The sequence below is a fragment of the Nomascus leucogenys genome, chromosome 11 (assembly GCF_006542625.1).
Source record: "Nomascus leucogenys isolate Asia chromosome 11, Asia_NLE_v1, whole genome shotgun sequence".
Classification (NCBI taxonomy): Eukaryota; Metazoa; Chordata; class Mammalia; order Primates; family Hylobatidae; genus Nomascus; species Nomascus leucogenys.
Genome location: NC_044391.1, coordinates 106132881 through 106153528, shown reverse-complemented (window position 1 = coordinate 106153528; position 20648 = coordinate 106132881). Strand labels below are relative to the sequence as shown.

Sequence of the window (20648 nt, the reverse complement as noted above, 5' to 3'; positions counted from 1 at the left end):
CTGCTGCAAATAACAAGCCAGACCCATCCCTTTATTTCGGCCCATCCCTTTATTTCCCATAGTTAATGCTTTTAGTTATTTCCCATAGGAAATGCTTTTAGTTATTTCCCGTAGGAAATGCTTTTAGCTAATCTATAATCTATAGAAACAATACTTATCACTGGCTTGCTGTCAATAAATATGTGGGTAAATCTCTGTTTGAGGATCTCAGCTCTGAAGGCTGTGAGACCCCTGATTTCCAACTCCACATGCTATATTTGTGTGTGTGTGTCTAATTCCTCTAGGGCCACTGGGTTAGGGTCTCCATGACTAAGCTGGTCTTGGCAAGGAATGTCATATACAATACTTGCACCATATTAACTTACTTTTTAGCATTTTAAATGCCAGTTTATTGTCTTCTGGCCTTTTTTTTTTTTTTTTTTAAATGAGAAATCAGCCATCATTCTTATTGTTGTCTTTGGCTCCTTTTAAGATTTCTTCTTCATCTTTGGTTTCAGCAGTTTGACTATGACTATTAGTGTTTGGGTATGGTTTTCTTTATATTTATTCTGCTAGAGGTTTGCTGAGTTTTTGACTCTATGGGTTGATGTTTGCTATGAAATTTGGGAAAATTTCAGATATTATTAGGTCCAATGTCCCCAGCTCCCATTCTCTTGCTCCTTATGTTCCAGAAATCCAATTATATATATATTCTATATATGTTGTATATATTCATATGTCTATCATATATAAAAATTATAGATATATGTACATATATCTATAAATTATAGATATATGTACATTATATAAATATATAATATATAAGTTATAGATATATATACATTATAGATCTATAATTTATAAATATCTAATTTATACATTAATATATATCTATAAAATATAGATATAGCTATAATTTGTATATATGATAGACTTCTAGATATTGTTTCACAGGTCACCAAGAGTTTTTGTACTTTCTTCAATTATTTTTGCCTCTGTGCTTCAGTTACAATGATCATTTCTATTGAACTGTATTCGAATTTACTAATTTTTTTCTCAGTCTTAAAAATGCTGTCGATATCTAATAAAATTTTCACTTTACATATGTTTTCTAGCTCTACAATTTACACTTGGTTTTACTTCAGATTTTCTATTTCTGTGCTGATGTTTCCCCATGTGTTCAATCATTCTGCTAATCTTTTCCATGAAATACTTTAATATATTTATAATTTCTATTTTCAAGTCCTTAACTGCCAATTCCAGCATCTGGGTCATTCAAAGGTCTGCTTCTACTGATGCTTTTTCTCTTGATTATAATTTACACTTTCCTTCTTCCTCCTACTGATCCTATGATAGTTTGGGCTTTGGCTTTGTTAGGATTTACTGTGCTTTTGCTCTTAGTCCTGGGAAATCCCTTAGTCCTCAACCATAGCCTTTCTGCAGTTTCAACACAAAATTTGAGGTATTTCTCAATCCCTGTAACATGGCAAGATTTACATTCAAAACTTGGCAACAGGCAGCTGCTGAAATCTCTGCTTAGTTCTTTAGTACCTGATGCTGCTTTCTGGAAGCACTGTCTGTCTGTATACAATTTGGAAAACTGCAAAGAGAACTTGGGGCTCCCTCTTCTGTGGCATGCTTCTTTCTGAGATTTTCTCCCTTAATTTAGAGCTGCTTTGGTAGTCTTGTACTTTGACCTCTGTTTCTTCATCCCAATAAGAATGTGACTTGGTATTCAAGCTCTTTTCTCCAATACTCCATGGCAAGCCAAGAAGCGCCCTAGAAAAGCTGGTTAAATGTAGAGCTCGTCTAGTTTGCTTCCCTTCTTTCAAGGTTTGCATTCCCTATAGTTTCTGCCTGCTTCCAGTTGCTCTCTAAACAGTGTTTTTTGATATTTTGCCTAGGGCTTATAACTATTAGCAGAAAGGTCATCTACTATAGGCTGCTCTGCCATTACTGGAATTAGAACTTTATTATGTCTCTTTAAATTTTTTTTTTGTTGTTCTCCGTAGGGCTTATAATTATTAGCAGAAAGGTCATCTACTATAGGCTGCTCTGCCATTACTGGAATTAGAACTTTATTATGTCTCTTTAAATTTTTTTTTTTTTGTACTCCGTGTCCCTACTTTTTTTAGGATTCCAATTAGATGTATATTTGGCCACTTGAAGTTGTTCCATAGTTCACCAATGATCTATTCATTTATTTTTCTTTTTTCTTTTTTGAGATAGGGTCTCGCTTTGGTGCCCAGGCTGGAGTCCCATAGCACAATCATAGCTCACTGCAGCCTTGGCCTTCTGGGCTCAAGTGATCTTCTCGCCTCAGCTCCTCACCTGGGACCACAGGCATGTGCCACCATGCTTGGCTAATTTTTAAAAAATTTCAGTAGAGACAGGGTTTAATCATGTTGTCCCGACTGGTCTAAAACTTCTGGGATCAAGTGATCCTCCTGCCTTGGCCTCCCGAAGTACTGGGATTACAGGCATGAGCCACTGTACCAAGCCTTGTTTCTGTTTAGTCTTCTTTCTGTGTTTGATTTGGGATAGTTTCTATTGCTACATTGTTAAGTTCACTAATCATTTCTTCTCCAATGTCCATTCTGCTATTAATTTTATCTAGTATATTCTTCATCTCAGACATTGTAGTTTTAATCTCTAGATGTTCTACTGGTTCTTTGTAACTTCCATATTTCCACTTGACGTATTCAATTGTTCTTCTAGCTTCTTGAACATATGGAATACAATTATAACTTTAAATGTCCTTGTCTACTAATTTTATTATTTGGGTCATTTCTGTGTTAGTTTCAATGGGTTGTTTTTTTTTCCTCATTATCATGGCTTGTATTTTCCTGCTTCTTTGCATGCCTAGTAATTTTTGATCAGATACTAGACATTGTGGATTCTATCTTCTTGAGTATTGGATATTTTCATAATTCTTTAATACATTCCTAAGCTCTGTTCTGCAATGTGGTTAAAATACTTGGAAATAGTTTTATCTTTTTAGGTTTTTGCTTTTAAGCTTTGTTAGGTGAGATCAAAGCAGCAGTCAGTTTAAAGTTAATTTTTTTCCCCACTACTGAGGCTAAGAACTTACTTAGTACTCTCAATGCTACCTTGTTATTTATGAAGATTTCCAGGCTGGCTGGTGGGAGCAAGCATTATTTCTGGCTCTTTGTGAGTCTGGGACATTGTTCAATCTAATCCTTTTGGGTGGTACCTTTTTTTTTTTTGACCTGAAGTAGTTTCCTCACACAGTGGGTAAATAAGTGGGTAAGTACTCAACTGAATACTCAAAAGTTACCTTCTGCAGATCTATGGAGCCCTCTGTAAGGCTCTCACCTAATACTCCACCCTGCAAACTCTAGCCACCTTGTCTTTCCTGGACTCTGAGCTCTGTCCCCTTGACCCAGAGAGACTAAGCTCTGCCTTGGTTCTCCCTCTCTGAGTCACGGCGTGAAAACTTTCTCCAGGGAGTAATTTGGTAGAAATCTTAGGGTTTATGTCACTTGTTTCTTATCTTTCAGGGGTCACTATCTTTCACTGCCTAGTGTCCAATGTCTTATGAACCATTATTTTATATATTTTGCCCCTTCCCCACCCCCCCAAAAAAAACTCCAAATGCATCTTGTCCTGAAGTGAAAGTCTTCATATTACATTTATAAAATCCAAAAAATTCTGAATTCTGAATTCTGAAACATATCTGGCCAAAGTGACTTAGACAAGGGCTTGTGGACTTATACAAATATGCATTCCCACTAGTAGTGCATAAAAGTATCTGTCTCCTCACATCCTTATCAATGTAAATGCATATGTATTTTTAATGTGTCTCAGTTTAATTATGTATTTTTAAATATTTGCCAGCTTAATAAGTAAAAAAATGGTATTGTATAGCTGATTTAGCTTGCATTTCTTTGATCACTGGTAAAATTGCACTTTTTTCACATTTATTGGACAACAGAATTTCTTATGTCCTTATCTCACAATCTGGATGGAGTTGGAGACCATTATTCTAAGTGAAGTAACTCAGGAATGGAAAACCAAGCATCTTATGTTCTCATTTATCAGTGGGAGCTAAACTATGAGAATGCAAAAGCATAGGAATGATATAATGGACTTTGGGGACTCAGGGAGGGGGGAAGGACTGGAGCAAAGTAAGGGATAACAGAGTACACACTGGGCATAGTGTATACTGCTTGGGTGGTGGGTGCACCAAAATCTCAGAAATTACCACTAAATAACTTTTCCAAGTAATCAAAAACTACCTGTTCCTCAAAAACTACGGAAACAAAAAATTTAAAAATAAAATTAAATGGTTTCCAAACCTTTCTTGATGCTTGAGAAGGTAGGAAGAAATTCAGTGAAACAGATTACCTTTCTTCACTGCAGGAGGTGTGGGGAACATGGGAAGAGGACAACCAATGTAGTGTAAATGGCTTTCAAAATTTTACACCAATTCATGAAAAATTTCTCAAGAAAACTTGGAATGAAAAGGAATTTCCTAAACATGATATAAAGATTGCAGACTAAAAGCCTACAGTTAACATTACACTTACCAATGAAAAAATATAATGCCACAAGTATTGGCACACATAAGTACTTAACTTGGTCCTTGCTTGCCTAATGAGCCTCACCTCATACCACTCTCTCTGACCCTCTTGATTCCATTCTACTTACCTTCTAGTTCTGTGTTTGTCACACTTAAACTTGTCTAGCTTACTCCTTTTCTTTTCCCTTCAAGGGAAGCTAACAGGGCACTTCTAGGAAGCCTTCCATGATCCCTCATGTCTATTTTGTATCTACTCATTATCTGTACTTACAGCATAGTTCATCTATGTGGTATAATAAAAATACATATATTTGGCCTTTGTCTTAGGTTCCTGGCACACAGCTCCTAAAACCCTTGGAATCTCCTGAGTGAGGAGAGTGTCTTTTGCATGAGAATAAGATGACTGGTGTGGAGACCGTGGATAGCTTCAGCATGAGGGCTGGGTGCCAGAAAGACCAAGCCATGGTTAGAGGTTTGGAACTTTCAGCCCCATCTCCCAATCTGTGCAGAGGGGAGAGGGGCTGGAGATTGAGCTCAATCATAAATGGCCAATAATTTAATCAGGCATGACTACATAATGAAACCTCCAAAAAAAACCTGTAAATGGTAGGGTTGAGGAGCTTATGGGTTGGTGTAGACACTGATGTGCTAGGAAGGTGGTAGGCCCAGAAAGGGCATGGAATCTCTACCACTCCTCATCCCCCTCCCCAACCTCGCCCTATGCACCTCTTTCATTTGGCTCTTCCTCAGTCGCATCCTTTATAATAAATTGGTAAATGTAAATAAAGTGTTTCCTGAATTCTGTGAATCATCCTAGTGAATTATGGAACCTGAGAGGGGGTCATGGGGACCACTGAATTTGCAGCCAAGTCAGACAAAAGTAAGTAGCCTGAGTACTTTGTTTGTGACTGGCATCTAAAGTGAGGACTGTCTTGTGGGACTGAGCCCTTAAACCATGGAGTCTCTAACTCTAGGTAGTACCAGAATTGAACTGGAGTCAGAAAAAACTTGAGAGTACTTAGTTAAAAACCCTTTTATAAGTTCATTGACTGTAAACTCTGCAAGAAAAGACCATGTTTGCCTTGTCTACCATTGTATCCCCAGGCACCTGGCACAGTGCCTATCACACTGTTCAATACAAACTTGGGGAAGGTATAATTGGAAAGGCTACCACTGGAGAGTAGAAGTTCTACATTGTTATCTGGAGAGAAGTTAGTCAGGAGGTTTTCCCAGGCTCTGCTTCTAATACAATGCTGATGGCTGATGAAACAAAAAGAGAGGCCGGGCGCAGTGGCTCACACCTGTAATCCCAGCACTTTGGGAGGCCGAGGCGGGCAGATCACGAGGTCAGGAGATCGAGACCATCCTGGCTAACACGGTGAAACCTCATCTCTACTAAAAATACAAAAAATTAGCAGGGCATGGTGGCACGCACCTATAGTCCCAGCTGCTCAGGAGGCTGAGGCAGAATGACGTGAACCCAGGAGACGGAGCTTGCAGTGAGCTGAGATTGCGCCACTGCACTCCAGCCTGGGCAACAGAGCGATACTGCACCTCAAAAAAAAAAAAAAAAAGAAACAAAAAGAGAAAAGTAACAAGCCCAACTTTTCACTATGTGATGTGAATGTGAAGGCCAACTATAGGATAGAGTAGCACAGAGGAAGGAACAGGAAGCCAAAAATATGATACTACTTCAAAGAGGAAGTATAGCCAAGTAGAGCACAATGATCAAGTCCCAGTCCCAGTAACTTCTCCACATTGAACCCCTCATGTTGTCAAGCTCTGCTCTCCTGAAAACTATCAAGCGGTAGAGTTCAAACTCTGCTCCACTGTCTGCTTTAAAAAAAGGCTGTAAAATACATCAAATTATCATCTAGTCCAGTAGTCAGACTCCAAAGGCAGTGAAACAGCACATGTGTATGCACCTTGTCCACCATCAGCCCTACTTAAAAGCCATAATTCTGCACTCTTATCATATAGGTACTCATTGGTACCTGCAAGTACTCAGCTGTACTTGCTAAGCTGTTACTCTGTCAAAAGGTCTTAAAAGCAGGCTCATATGTGTACACCTCATCTGTCCAATTAGATCTTAAGCCGTTCAAAGGCAGAAAATGTCATCTGTTGCTCTCAAATTCATGTTTTTCCATACTGAGTAGCGAAGAGAGGCTCTTCAAACACTAAATAGGACTGAAAAGAACATTTCATGTACCCAATAACCATCAGGTAAATTTGTTGAGACCTATGGGAACCGAAGGAAATGAGACCAGGCCCAAATGACATTGGTAAGAAAAGACCATTTCCATTTTGCCACGAAAACAAGTCTTACCTGTGATGGGGTTATCCTTCCCTTTTTAATTTCAGATGAATTTTCACTGAGTTTTCCTACTTTGTTACTTGAGCTGCATTTGTAGCATGTCCATCTTGTTTGGCCCTCAATTTCCACAGTGCATTCTTTGTTTTGTAGGCAGAATGAGTGATACAAATGGCCACAGCTGCAAAACGAAGGCAACCAATCTGTACTTTTTATTATCACAGAATCCATAAATATAAGCTTGTAAGTGTACTTAGAAGCAATAAAGATCTCTAGCAAGTAGATATGCACTGATGGCTGTACAGGGTAAGAAACAAGAAAGGGAATGTACTTGCTGCTGTCCTCTCTTTTTAAAAATCCACATTCATATATTTGTATACTTATGTTGTAAGTACGAACAAATCACAGTTCTCTGACTAAAAACTACCTAGAGGATGAGTTGAACTTCTGTTCATTTCTCAAACTATGAAATTCGTATAGTATTTCTAGACAGTCTGAAAAAAAGGCAACTGGGGGCTGGGCATGGTGGCTCACGCCTGTAATCCCAGCACTTTGGGAGGCTGAGGTGGGCAGATCAGCTGAGGTTAGCAGTTTGAGATCAGCCTGGCCGACATGGTGAAACCCTGTCTCTACTAAAAATACAAAAAACTAGCTGGGCGTGGTGGCGGGTACCTGTAATCCCAGCTACTTGGGAGGCTGAGGCAGAGGTTGCAATGAGCCGAGATCATGCCACTGCACTCCAGCCTGGGCAACAAGAGCAAAACTCTGTCTCAAAACAAAAAACAAAAAACAAAAAATTAGCTGGGTGTGGTGGCACACACCTGTAGTCCCAGATACTCAGGAAGCTGAGGCATGAGAATTGCTTGAACCTGGGAGGCAGAGGTTACAGTGAGCTGAGATTGCGCCACTGCACTCCAGCCTGGGAGACAGAATGAGACTCCATCTCAAAAAGAAAAAAAAAAGACAACTGGAAAAAATCATAATTATTTAAGTAGCTTGATAACAACATGAGTGGTCTGCTCACCAAATTCAAGGCAAGGATTGTGATTTGATTAAACATTTACAAAAATGTCATTGCTGTAGTAAATCCTTATGCTATTCTTATAAAGAAATTCCCTATTGATTACACTAAATTACCAAATCAGCCTCCCAGAAGTTGAGTACTGAGAATAATCCTCAGCCATCTACACTGATTTATCTTCATTTCTTTAACCTAAAATGTCGGACATTCCAAGAATCAATCCTTTTCTTTTCTATAGTCTTTATACTCTTTTTCTTTTTTCTTCCCTTCTCTCTCTCTCTCTATCTATCTATCTATATATATATATATATAAACTTCCTTTTCTATACTCTGTTGTTGTAGCTACCTTTGCTCCTTTAGCGATTACTTCCAGGTTCCATAGCTTTAAAATACCACTACCTTCCAAATATATCCAGAATCCTACCGCTTCTTACTGCATGACTATTACCTAGACCGTCTCTCACACGGGCTACTACAACAGCCTAAGTGGTCCGTCTGCTTTCCCCCTTGATCTCTCTAGTCCTTTCTTACCACAGCAGTCAGAATAATCCTTAAGACATAGGTCAGATCATGTCACCGCCCCAATCCTCAAAACCATCCAGTGGCTTCGCATCTCAGCATAAAAGTCTCACTTTCACTATAAAAATGAGTTAGACTTGGGCCAGCTCCTACATGATTTGGCCTCTGCCCCTCTGAAGTCTCTTTCACTGTCCCCTTCCTTGGCTGCTCAGGTGCCACTAGCCTCCTCACTCACTACTCCTCAAGAATGCCAAGGCTCTCTCACCTCATGGTCTCTGCACTCGGCTCCTCTGCCTGGTGTACTCTCTTCTGAGGTTGCATGGCCACTTCCTTTAGATCCCCTCAAATGTCACTTAAACAAGAAGGCTTTCCTGGACTACTCTATAAATTAGTAGCTCCCAACATTCCTTTTCCTCTGTAGCATAGCTTGTTTTTTATTCATGTAACTATTATTTTTCTATTAATTAATTTTTAAGTTGTCTGTTCATAAGTCACCTTAACAGTGAGCCTTTCCCTGACCAACCTATATAAAATATCTGCACCCCCCACCAAACACTCTGTATCTCTTTTAACATTTTCTCCCCCATGGTAGTTATCAGTATCTGGCATTTCACTTGTTGGCTTATGGTCTATCCCTGTCACTACAATGTAAACTCCATGAGGGCAGATCCTTTGTTTTGTTCATCCTGTATCCTATCCCCTTGAATAGCAGCTTGCATACAGCAGGTGCTCCATAAATATTTCTTGCCTGAATGGGCTCTTTGTGTGAAGAGATCTACTTCCCCTTCCAACCATCAAGTCTACCAACCTTCCTGCAGAGCTAACACTCAGATAGTGCTTACTCATGCCAGGCACTGTTACAAGTGCCTTATATAAATCATCTCATTCAATCCTCACAAAACCCTATTATACTATTTACAGACGAGGAAACTAAGATATAAAGAGGTTAAATAACTTGTCCAAGGTCTCACAGCTGGCATGTAGCAGAGTCAAGATTTGAACTCAGGAAGTTTGGCTCCACGGCCATATCGTGTCACCTCTATCCATACATTCTAGATGAGCTGTCTTTGCTCCTGAGACCAACACCTTCGCTCTGCACTAGGGTTCCTCTCTCTTTGCAATGTAGCTTAAATATCATAGGCTGACAATTTCTAAATTAAAATTTTCCAGTCTCAACACATCTCCAGATTTCTGACTTGAATAACTGTCTAGCTGGCATCCCTACTTGATGTCTAACAGTACATTTCAAACCTAACACGTCCAAGACAAAACTCTTGACTTCCCCAGTTACCTGTACCTGTTCTTCCTCATCTTAGACAATGGTACCATGTTTACCCAATTGCTCAGACCAAAGACTCATTTTTCTCTTATACTCCACATCTAATACACCAGCAAGTTATCCCTATCTTTAAAGGATACTCAGAATCCAAACACCTCTCAGCACCTTTGCTCCTCCCTCTCTCGTTCTGCTCAAAGGTCACGTCCTCAGATATGCTTTCCCTCATTCAACAGCACTTGTCCTGAACTCGTCATCCTTCTATCTATTTGTCCTGTGTTTTATTTTTCTCCATAGCTCTTATTCCTCTGTATTTATGTCTTGCCTGGGCACCCTAACCTCCACCCCAATGCAGAATGTAAGGTCTGTGAGGGCAGGAACTTGCCTATCATGTTCATTGCTAGAATGACTGCCTGTGTATCCATGTGTATTCTTGCCTGGTAATGCCACAGATGTACATGTACCACATATGTAACATTTCCTTCCCTTTCTTACCTAAAGACAATAATTTCATCAGCCATTTCTTGGCGTCTCTTGTACTGCTGCAAACATATAGAGCAGTAATCTTGTTTGGGATTCAGTCCTCTGGTGACCGAAGCTCTCAGGTTACACAATGACCAATGGAGATCTTGGTTTAGAAGGCTAGTTGTTGTTTCCAGCAGGGTCTATGAAACACCAAAACAAAAAACAAACAAACAAAAGGTTATAAAATGAAAGAGATAGAGCAGATGAATGGTGAATAGCACTTGCTTAGTTTTCAGCTACCAACAACTAAAATTGAAACACACTATAAAGGGATAAAATTGTTGAAACAAAAAAACATCAAAACCTCCCAAATTCAAGCAGTTAACCTCAATGTGCAGAGTAATGGTGAGTGTATACATTACAAAGATTCTCAAATCTGTCATTAGTTTCTACTGAGAAATGTGAGCTCTGCCATTCTGCAGCTTAATTCAGTATTGATGGCTTTCAAATGACTAGATAAGCCCAAATCTATTTATTACATTTATATAATAACTGCTCTCTGAATGGCTCAGAGTGTTGTAATAAAGAATACAGCTAAGTCTGAATCCCAGATTCTTTATTGAAACTGCATTCATGGTAATGTTTCAAATATCTTTTCACTAGTAAAGCTAATGGCCATTACTCTATTTTCATCTTCCTTGGGCAGAGAGATCACATTTTCCTGATCAGCACTTAGAAGTCATTTGCATCTACTCAAGACCATGACATCTATCATTAAGTCACATAAAGACATTTTAACAGCTATCACATTAAGTCATTTTAAGGCTGTATGTATTTATACAGTATTGTTTTTGTACTGTATCTCATTCTTAACATTCATATATATCATCTGGCTATGTATTTGGGTTCTTTTTTCTCAGTCTTTAAGGGGAAGATAGAGGTAGGTACTGCCTGCCCTCCTTGCTATACAGCTTAACTCTTTAACTTTACCTGTAATTCAAAACTTCTGGTTCTAATGGTCTATTCTAATTCTTTCCAGTCAGTATTATCTTTTTCTCCTCTTCCATAGTTCCAAAATTGGCAAACATTTTCTGCTTTGCACAAACTATACTTCTGCTAACCTGGAATCTGTGACTGCAGGGGTATCAAGCTTCACTGGATTACACTTAACCAAACTGCAATTCTTACAACATTCTAAGAAAAGCTGTCACCCAGATTTTCCTTTTCTTCTCTTGGATTCTTAAAAAAAAGCAGACATTGTCTCCAACAGACCTAAATGGTACTTTTCCTAGGTGGCTTCATGAGTCACTTTGCAGTACACTAAGAAAAAAGCCTGTACACCAAGCTGGCTGTTACTGAGACTTAAAGCTAAAGACAATTTTGAGTTAAGGGAAGACTAATGACCATTTATGGTGATATGGTTTGGCTGTGTCCCCACCCAAATCTTATCTTGAATTACCACGTGTGGTGGGAGGGACCCAGTGGGAGGTAACTGAATCATGAGGGCAGGTCTTTCCTGTGTTGTTCTCGTGACAGTGAATAAGTCTCACAAGAGTGGATGGTATTATAAGGGGGAGTTTCCCTGCACAAGCTCTCTTCTCTTATCTGCTGCCATGTGAGACATGCCTTTCACCTTCCACCATGATAGTGAGGCCTCCCCAGCCACATGGAACTGTAAGTCCAATAAACCTCTTTCTTTTGTAAACTGCCCCGTCTTAGGTATGTCTTTATCAGCAGCATAAAAACAGACTAATACAATGGTTAGTGACAACTATCTGTTTCAGAATGTTTAAAATAATACTCATTTAATTTTATTTTACAATTTTCTATATTCATGTTGACCCTTTTCATGTGGTATAGCTTTGTATTAAATTATTTTTCCAGAAAGTTTTTCACACTTTCATTTTGAAAAAAGATATTTGTTTCATTGCCAATGAATTAAAATAAACTAAATTTGAATTAGATGCATTTCTACATTCTGAAATGTGTGTGTGTGTACACAAATTAAGGTCAAGAGAATTTTTTTTTTTTTTTTTTAGAGACAAGGTCTTGCTCTGTCACCTGGAGAATGCAGTGGCACAATCATAGCTCACTGCAGCCTCCAACTCCTGGGCTCAATTGATCATCCTGAGTAGTTACAATTATAGGCACATGCCACCATGCCCAGCTAATTTTTTTTATTTTTTGTAGAGACAGAGTCTTGCTATGTTGCCTGGGCTGGTCTCGAACTCCTGGCCTCTGGCAATCCTCCTGTCTCAGTCTTCCAAAGTGCTGGCATTACAGGTATGAGCTATCATGACTGGCGAGAGAAAAACTAAAAGAAATACACACATATACACCTCAGTGTACCTAACTGCCAGTAAATAGATGGTAATTTTTTTTTAAGTATAGGTACAAAAGAAAAAAAATTAGCATTTTTCTACCTTAGGACAGACTTAGATGCAACAAGTAGCTTACTTACTTGTTCATAGTTAAAGGTATCTAACATTCCCAAGATAAGTCCCTGGATTTCTCCAAGTTTTCCTTTTCCATAAACTGGATCCTAATCGGAAAAAATTATAATTCTGTTACAATTCTGTATTTTAAAATTACTTCAAAATGTAAGTTATCTGAAAAAGCTAAATGCTTTTAAGTATTTTTTTACAGTCACAAAATATTTATTCTTCCATGAACTTTCCACTGGAAATGTACCATAGTCTTCCTCTGACCATCTCAAATATTTTTGAAAAACAAAATTTAAATTATCCAAGCCCCTTGCTTAACAATCCTTACAAGTCTAATTAAACTTTACTTCTATTTTGTTTCTGCAAGAAGCTTCCTCTCCTTCAGAGAACACAGCAACTCTCCCTCTTTGAGCTCATATATATGTTACATTAAAACCAGTGTACTCATGAATACCCAGAATCTGTCCAACAACTCCTCCTGTGATCCCATTTAGCCACCTCCTGCCCCTAACCAACTCAATTGCATCAGTTTTGGAGACAGACAGGTTCTGAGAAAACAGCTCTCAGTTTTTTGAAGTTTTTTTCAATAAGGTCACTACTGATAAACAAAAGATACCTAGACACCCAATGTTCTCTCCACTGCATTTCATATGAGGTATGCCAAGTAACTTGTTTATTACGTACATTTTGGAAACACTGAAGTGTACCAAAACAAAAAACAAAAAAACACACCAAAACTGAAATCCAACCAGAGATAAACACTGTTGATATTTTGATGTATATTTCTCTAGTCTTATTTCTGGGAGAGGTGAGAAGAGGGAGGGAAAGAGGGATATATTTTTTAGTGTATAAAATTTGAGTATTTTACAAAATATTTTTATATCTTTTTTTAATTTAATGGTATATTGTGAGCACTTTTCCATACCAGCAAATATTTCTTTTTTTTTCTCTACTCTTATGACACATTACAAGGATTTCTTAATAGGTACAGAATATAAATCATGTGAAAATATCATGTTTTATTCATTTTCTGCTTTGAACACTTCACTTTTCCCCTTTCCCAAACTCCAGCCACTATTATCAAATGCTAGTGGCTACAAATCTCAATTGGAATCTCTGATTCTTTCTTTAGAGATTTCTAGACAGAAAACTATAGACTCAAAGGGCATTTTCATGGCTATCAATATATATTGCCAAATTGCTCTACCTATTTTAGGATTTTTATCCCCATCAGCATATGTATGTGCTCACTTCACTGACCTTTGGCTAGACTAATAATTAAAATTTTAAAACTGCGAATAAATGAGTCAAGTCTATTACTTTTCTCTAATATCAAGTTATATATGACATAAATGACTCTTTTCCATGCCAAATAGGAGAATCCAACTACACAGTTATGATACAAGTAGCTGCTACTTTAAGTGAGTAGCATATGCCAAGTACAGTACTAAGCACTTTATGTTTAACATATTACTAAATTCCTTTAACAGGTTTTATGAGTAAAGAAACTGAGGCTTAGAGAGGTTACAAAAACTTCTCTAAGTCACAAAACTATCAAGCAGATAAGATAGGATTTGAATCTATGTACTTCAGAAATCATGCTTTTAATAAATACACTATACTGGTCTCCCAAGTATGGATACAAAAACTAATAAATTAAGTAATAAATTACTTTTTGCGTGAAAATATGGGTTTCTAACATAGGTAACTAAATGATAAACTAATGATTGCCGGAAAACACGAGAAACATGTCTGGCTATTTCTTAGGGAGTAAGGGTTATTAAACTCTTGGTACTGTTAAGAGTTACTGTGAGTTCAGAAGGAAAAAAGGCTATGGAAGCAGGAAAAACCTGTATAAGAATTGTCGCCGGGCGCGGTGGCTCACGCTTGTAATCCCAGCACTTTGGGAGGCCGAGACGGGCAGATCACGAGGTCAGGAGATCGAGACCACGGTGAAACCCCATCTCTACTAAAAATACAAAAAATTAGCCGGGCGTGGTGGCGGGCGCCTGTAGTCCCAGGTACTCGGAGAAGCTGAGGCAGGAGAATGGCGTGAACCCGGGAGGCGGAGCTTGCGGTGAGCCGAGATTGCGCCACTGCACTCCAGCCTGGGCGACAGAGCGAGACTCCGTCTCAAAAAAAAAAAAAAAAAAAAAGAATTGTCTCAGGATTTGCTTATTTTTCTCTTCTGGGTTCTAGTGATGGCTCTTGCAGAATAGGTTGTGCAGTTTCTAACTAAGATTGGTTTTCAGTGCTTTGAGTCTGTCTAGAGCAGCATGAGATTGTCTGCCAGAGGTTTCTCTGGCCTCTTCAACTGCTAGGGTTATGCTGAAGAAATCCAAGGCACAAAATAACTATGTATTTGTGTAGTAATTATCAAATTAACAAGTTTGGGCTTGAACACATCACTTAAGCTTAACAGAAAAAATTTCTATTTCACAGCTAGAGATTGTATCACTAAGCTAAAGATATCTGTCAGATATGTGGAAATCATTTACAAAAGGCAAGATACAGATATTTCAGACTAGTCCTTCAGAGAAAAATAACTCAAAGCCATATACCCACTGGACATTTTTTTCTTTTTATTTTCTTTGCATAAAAATAGACCCTTGTTAAATGCTTAATTATACTTTTGGTCAAGTTCTTAATAAGTACACATTTGTCAAATATCAACAGATAGTACAATATCTTATTAGAAAAATCTATTATAATATTTACTATAATATGTGGATCCAATAAGACAACAGAGCTCTGGCATGTGTTTTCGACAAGGGTTGTTTGGAGAACAAAGAGGTCTTAAAAGGTTAAATTCTGGGAAAAGGAAATCTTTATAGGTCATTTCTATATTTATATCAGTACATCTCACTGTAATATACATAATTCAAAAGCAAAATCAAGAAAACGACCTCATGCTGGGACAACATATAAATTATGGAATGCAAAAGGGAGCTCAAAGCTTCTAGCACAGCATGCTCCAACCCACTAGCTCTTCAAATTATTTTCCAAAGATGTCAGCTAGATTCTTCAGCAATGAATAAATGCTGAGGTTTCTCTTAGGTTGTTTGTTTGAAAACTATGAAGGAAGAGCATACTTGGGTACCCAGGTAAATTTGATTTTCAAGACACACACTAGAAAAGATGTGATGACCACTTTTTTTTCCTATTGCTTTCTGGTACCTATTGTATCATGTATGTGGGTGTTTAAAATAAAAATCTTTATTAATTGAGCACTGCTTTAAAATATGAATGATGCCCTGAACAGGAGAGTCTATAAATAATTTGTTTGCCTTTCCTCAGTAAGAAAGTAATAAACAGCTTCTCAGAAGCTAAAAGTTACTTCAGCCATAGAGCGAAGATAGAATGTATATAACGAAAACATGGTCCTTTAAAATGTTCTTTTATTACCTAATATTCATGGAAAAAAAAAAAAAAGCAAAAACGGTGTAATTTGGGTCCCAGACATCAGTCTGAATAAACACGTGAAGATCAAGAAGATCTGTGAGAACCTCTTATCATGTGACCACTACTTTTGGAAAAACTAATTTTTTCAGTTGTATCTGAGCAACTGTGCATCTAAGCAACTGTGCATCTAAGTAACTGTTGCTCCCTACTTTTTTCAGTGGGGATCTGATAAAGTGAGGTGGGTAAGAGAAGCACCTTGATTAGTGTTAGATACAGAAGAAAAGCCCTAAAACTTGAAGTTAGCAGACCTGGATTAATTCTAGTGGTTCCCATTTCAAAACTGAATAAACTAAGACAAATTATTTGATCTTTCTGAGTGGCACTTTTCTCATGAGATATATGAGGTATTGCTACATCCCCAGCTTAATTTGCACAGTTAGAGATCAGAGAAGATAATGAACACTAAAGTGATGTGTAAACTGGTGAGAACTAGAGAAGGACATTATTAGGTGAGGGAGTCAACAAATATTTAATGGGCATATACTGTGTTTTAGGCACTGCACTCGCTGTCGTAGATAACACAGTGAACAAGGGAGACGTGATCTCTGCTTTTATAAAACTCACAGCCTAGGGGGTAAGCTGATATGAAGGTAGGGCTCAAAAAGAGTTTATATTTACAGGTGTGATTGGGCCTGCAGTGAGGGTGGAAAGGCAAGGGAGAAAAAACTTAACTCCTAAAATATTGTAGGAGATAGAGTAGAGAGGATTTAACATGGATTAAATACTGGGACTGCTGAGGAAAATAATGAGGAATTCTACCACACAGTTAAGGAGGAAATTATACAAACTGTCTACAATCTATTCCAGAAAACAGAAGCAGAGGGAACACTTTTTTTTTTTCTTTTTTTTGTAGACAGTCTCGCTCTGTCGCCCAGGCTGGAGTGCAGTGGCGCGATCTCAGCTCACTGCAAGCTCCGCCTCCTAGGTTCACACCATTCTCCTGCCTCAGCCTCCTGAGTAGCTGGGACTACAGGTGCCTGGCACCATGCCTGGCTAATTTTTTTTGTATTTTTAGTAGAGACAGGTTTTCACCGTGTTAGCCAGGATGGTCTTGATCTCCTGACCTTGTGATCCGCCCGCCTCGGCCTCTCAAAGTGATGGGATTATAGGCGTAAGCCACCACGCCCTGGCCAAGGGAACACTTCTTAACTCATTCTTTGAGGCCAGCATCACCCTAATACCAAAACCAGACACAGATATTACAAGAAAGGAAACTACATGAACAGAGATGCAAAAATCCTCAACAAAATATTAGCAAATTGAATCCAGTAATGTATAAAAAGAATTATACATAACAACCAAGTGGGATTTATCCCAGGTATGCAAGGCTGGTACAACATTTAAAAATCAATTAATGGGCTGGGTGTGATGGTTCATGCCTGTAATCCCAGCACTTAGGGAGGCAGAGGCGGGAGGATGGCTTGAGCCCAGGGTGAGACCTGCTTGGGCAACCCAGCAAGACCCCATTCTCCACAAAAAAGGAAACAAAAAAAAGGCAAGAAAAATCAATTACTGTAATCTATCACATCAACAGGCTAAATAAGAAAAATCATACGATCATATTAGTAGATGCAGAAAATGCACTTGATAAAATCCAACGCCCACTCATGATAGACAAACTATGAGCAAACAAGGAAGGGAGGGACACTTCCTAAACTTGATAAACAGTATCTATAAGAACCTTGCAGCTAACATCATACTTAATGATGAGAAACTAGATGCCTTTCTTCTAAGACAGAAAATAAGGCAAAGATATCCCCTCTTGCCACTCCTATTCAACGTTGTACTGGAAGTTCTAGCTACAGCAGTAAGACAAGAAAAGGAAATAAAAGATATACAGATTGAGAAGGAAGAAATAAAACTGTCTTTGTTTGCAGATGACATGATTGTCTAAAAAACCCTGAAACAATTAAGTGATTATAGCAAAGTTACAGGATACAAGGTTATTATACAAAGTCAATTGGTTTCCAATATGCCAACAACCAACAGTTAGAATTTAAAATTAAAAAGATACTATTCACATTAGTACCTAAGAGAAATATTTAGATATGTCTAATAAAATATATACAGTTTGTATGAAGAAAACTATAACTAATGAGGGAAAGCAAAGAAGATCTAAATACATGGAGAAATATTTCTGTTCATGAACAGAAACATTTGATATTGTTATAATGTTAGTTCTTCATTTGATCTACAAGTTCAATGTATTCCTAATCAAAATTCCAGCAAGTTACTTTGTAGATATCAACAAACTGTTTCTGAAGTTTAAAGCAGAGAGGCAAAAGACAAGGAACGGCCAACACAATAATGAAGAAGAGCAAAGTTGGATGATTGTCACTCCCTGACTTTAAGACCTATTATAAAACTAATCAAGACAGTGTTGGTATTGGTGAAGGAAGAGAAAATAGATCAATGTAAAAGAACAGAAAACCCAGAAACAGACCCATATGAATATGGTCAACTAAGCAAAGGCAATTCAATGGAGAAAGGGACAGTCCTTTCAACAAGTAGCGTTGGAACTAGTTCCAACGGTGTATATTCACATGCAGAAAAATGAATCAACACCGACCATATATTTTCCCCTAAAATTAACACAAAATGGATCATAGCTCTAAATGTAAAATGCAAAAATACAAAACCTTTAGGAAAAAACAAAGGAGAAAAATCTGGGTAACCTCGAGTTTGGTGATGAGTTTTTATATACAACATCAAAAGCACATTCCATGGAAGAAAAAGTCAATAAACTGGACTTCATTAAAAGCAAACACTTCTGCTGTGTGAGAGACACTGTTAAGAGAATGAAAAGACCAGCCACAGAGTGGGAGAAAATATTCGCAAAAACACACATGTGATAAAGAACCTTATCCAAAATATACAAAGAATCCTTAAAACCCGACAACAAGAAAACAAACACTTCAAAAAGCACATAAAAGCTCAATATCACATGTTGTATGAGACCTACAAATTAAAACAATGATGAGACTACTACATGTCTACTACGTCTACTAGAATGTCTAAAATCCAAAACACTGACAATACCACATGCTGCTAAGATATGGAGCAATAGGAACTTTCATTCAGTGCTGGCAGAAATGTAAAATGGTATAGACATTTTGGAGGAGAGTTGGCAGTTTCTTACAAAAGTAAGCATAGTCTTATATAATCCAGCAATCACATTCCTAGGTATTTACCCAAATGAGTAAAACTTAAGTCCACACAAAAAGCCTGCATACGAATGTTCATAGCTGTTTTACTGAAAATTTTCAGAACTGGAAGGCAACCAAGATGTTCTTTGATAGGTATATGGATAGACAAAACTGTGGAACATCCATACAATGGAATATACAGAGATAAAAAGAAATGAACTATCAAGCCCCCAAAAGAAATGGAAGAACTTTAAGTGCATATTGCTAAGTGAAAAAAGCCAATATGAAAAGACTATGCACTCTATGATTCCAACTATATGACATTCTGGAAGAGGTAAAACTATAGGGACAGTTAAAAAAAAAAAATCAGTGCAGGCACGGTGACTCGCACCTGTAATCCCAGCAGTTTGGGAGGCAGAGGTGGGCAGATCACTTGAGGCCAGGAGTTCAAGACCAGCCTGGTCAACATGGCAAGACCCCATCTCTACTAAAAATACAAAAATTGGCCAGGCATGGTGGTGTATGCCTGTAATCCCAGCCATTTGGGAGGCTGAGGCATGAGAATCTCTTGAACCTGGGAGGTGGAGGTTGCAGTAAGCAGAGATCATGCCAACGTACTCCAGCCTGGGTGACAGAGTGAGACTCTGTCTCAAATAAAAGAAAAAAAATTAGTGGCTACCAGGGGATTAGCATAGTCGGAGGAGGATGAATAGGTGGAGCACAGGGGCCTTTTAGAGCAGTGTATGATATGGTCATGGTGGATATAGGACATTATGCATTTGTCAAAACCCATACAACTGCACAACACAAAGGGTGATTCCTAATGTAAACTATGGACTTTAGTTAATAATTATAATGTATCCATATTAATTCACCAATTGTAACAAATATACCACACTAATACAAAAATGTTAACAGTAGGCAAAACTGAGTGTGGGAGGGAGAAGGGGTAAAAGGGAATTCTCTGTATTTTCTGTTTAATTTCTCTGTAAATCTAATACTGCTCTAGTAATTAATATAAATACTAAACCTCAGTGAAAGGCCTGGTTGTGTAACTGAGGCTTGCTGACTGATGCAGCTCCATGGAGAGTGACAGGACAGCTAGCCAGCCTTTTTCTTGAGGAAAACCTAAAGCATCAAATCTGTTTAGGGTTTATTCCTCTGAGATCATTCAGTGTCTCAAGAAAATGAACCTCTGTCTCCTTCGTGAGACGTGAGTGCGTCTGATGGCTGCTGGAAGGGGGAAGAGGAGCACGGGGAATCCTATCAGCAGACTTTCCCCAAATGCTCATTTTCAGCCCTGTGTTTTACTCCCCTCCCCTGGTGTCTGAGTCATTCCTCTGCTAAAAATCTTGATGACAACTGATTTTAGAATAAAATCCAAACTCCTTATCATGAATTACAAAGCAATTAAAGACACAGTCCCTGCCTATCTCTCAAATTTCAGCTCTGTAATTTTTCTTTATTCTTATCCTATGTTCT

The 20648-nt window shown here is 38.1% G+C and overlaps 1 protein-coding gene across 4 annotated transcripts in view; it reads right to left on the bottom strand.

Moving 5' to 3' along the window:
* Window positions 1-20648, bottom strand: part of VPS8 (VPS8 subunit of CORVET complex) — a 236463-nt gene that overhangs the window by 41525 nt on the left and 174290 nt on the right. For all 4 annotated transcript variants that reach the window (XM_030822939.1, XM_030822940.1, XM_030822941.1 and 1 more), the window contains 3 exons: window positions 12576-12656; window positions 10145-10314; window positions 6849-7014 (listed from right to left, as the gene is read on the bottom strand). In XM_030822939.1, coding sequence (XP_030678799.1) covers window positions 6849-7014; window positions 10145-10314; window positions 12576-12656 — 417 coding nt within the window. The remainder of the gene's footprint in view (window positions 1-6848; window positions 7015-10144; window positions 10315-12575; window positions 12657-20648) is intronic.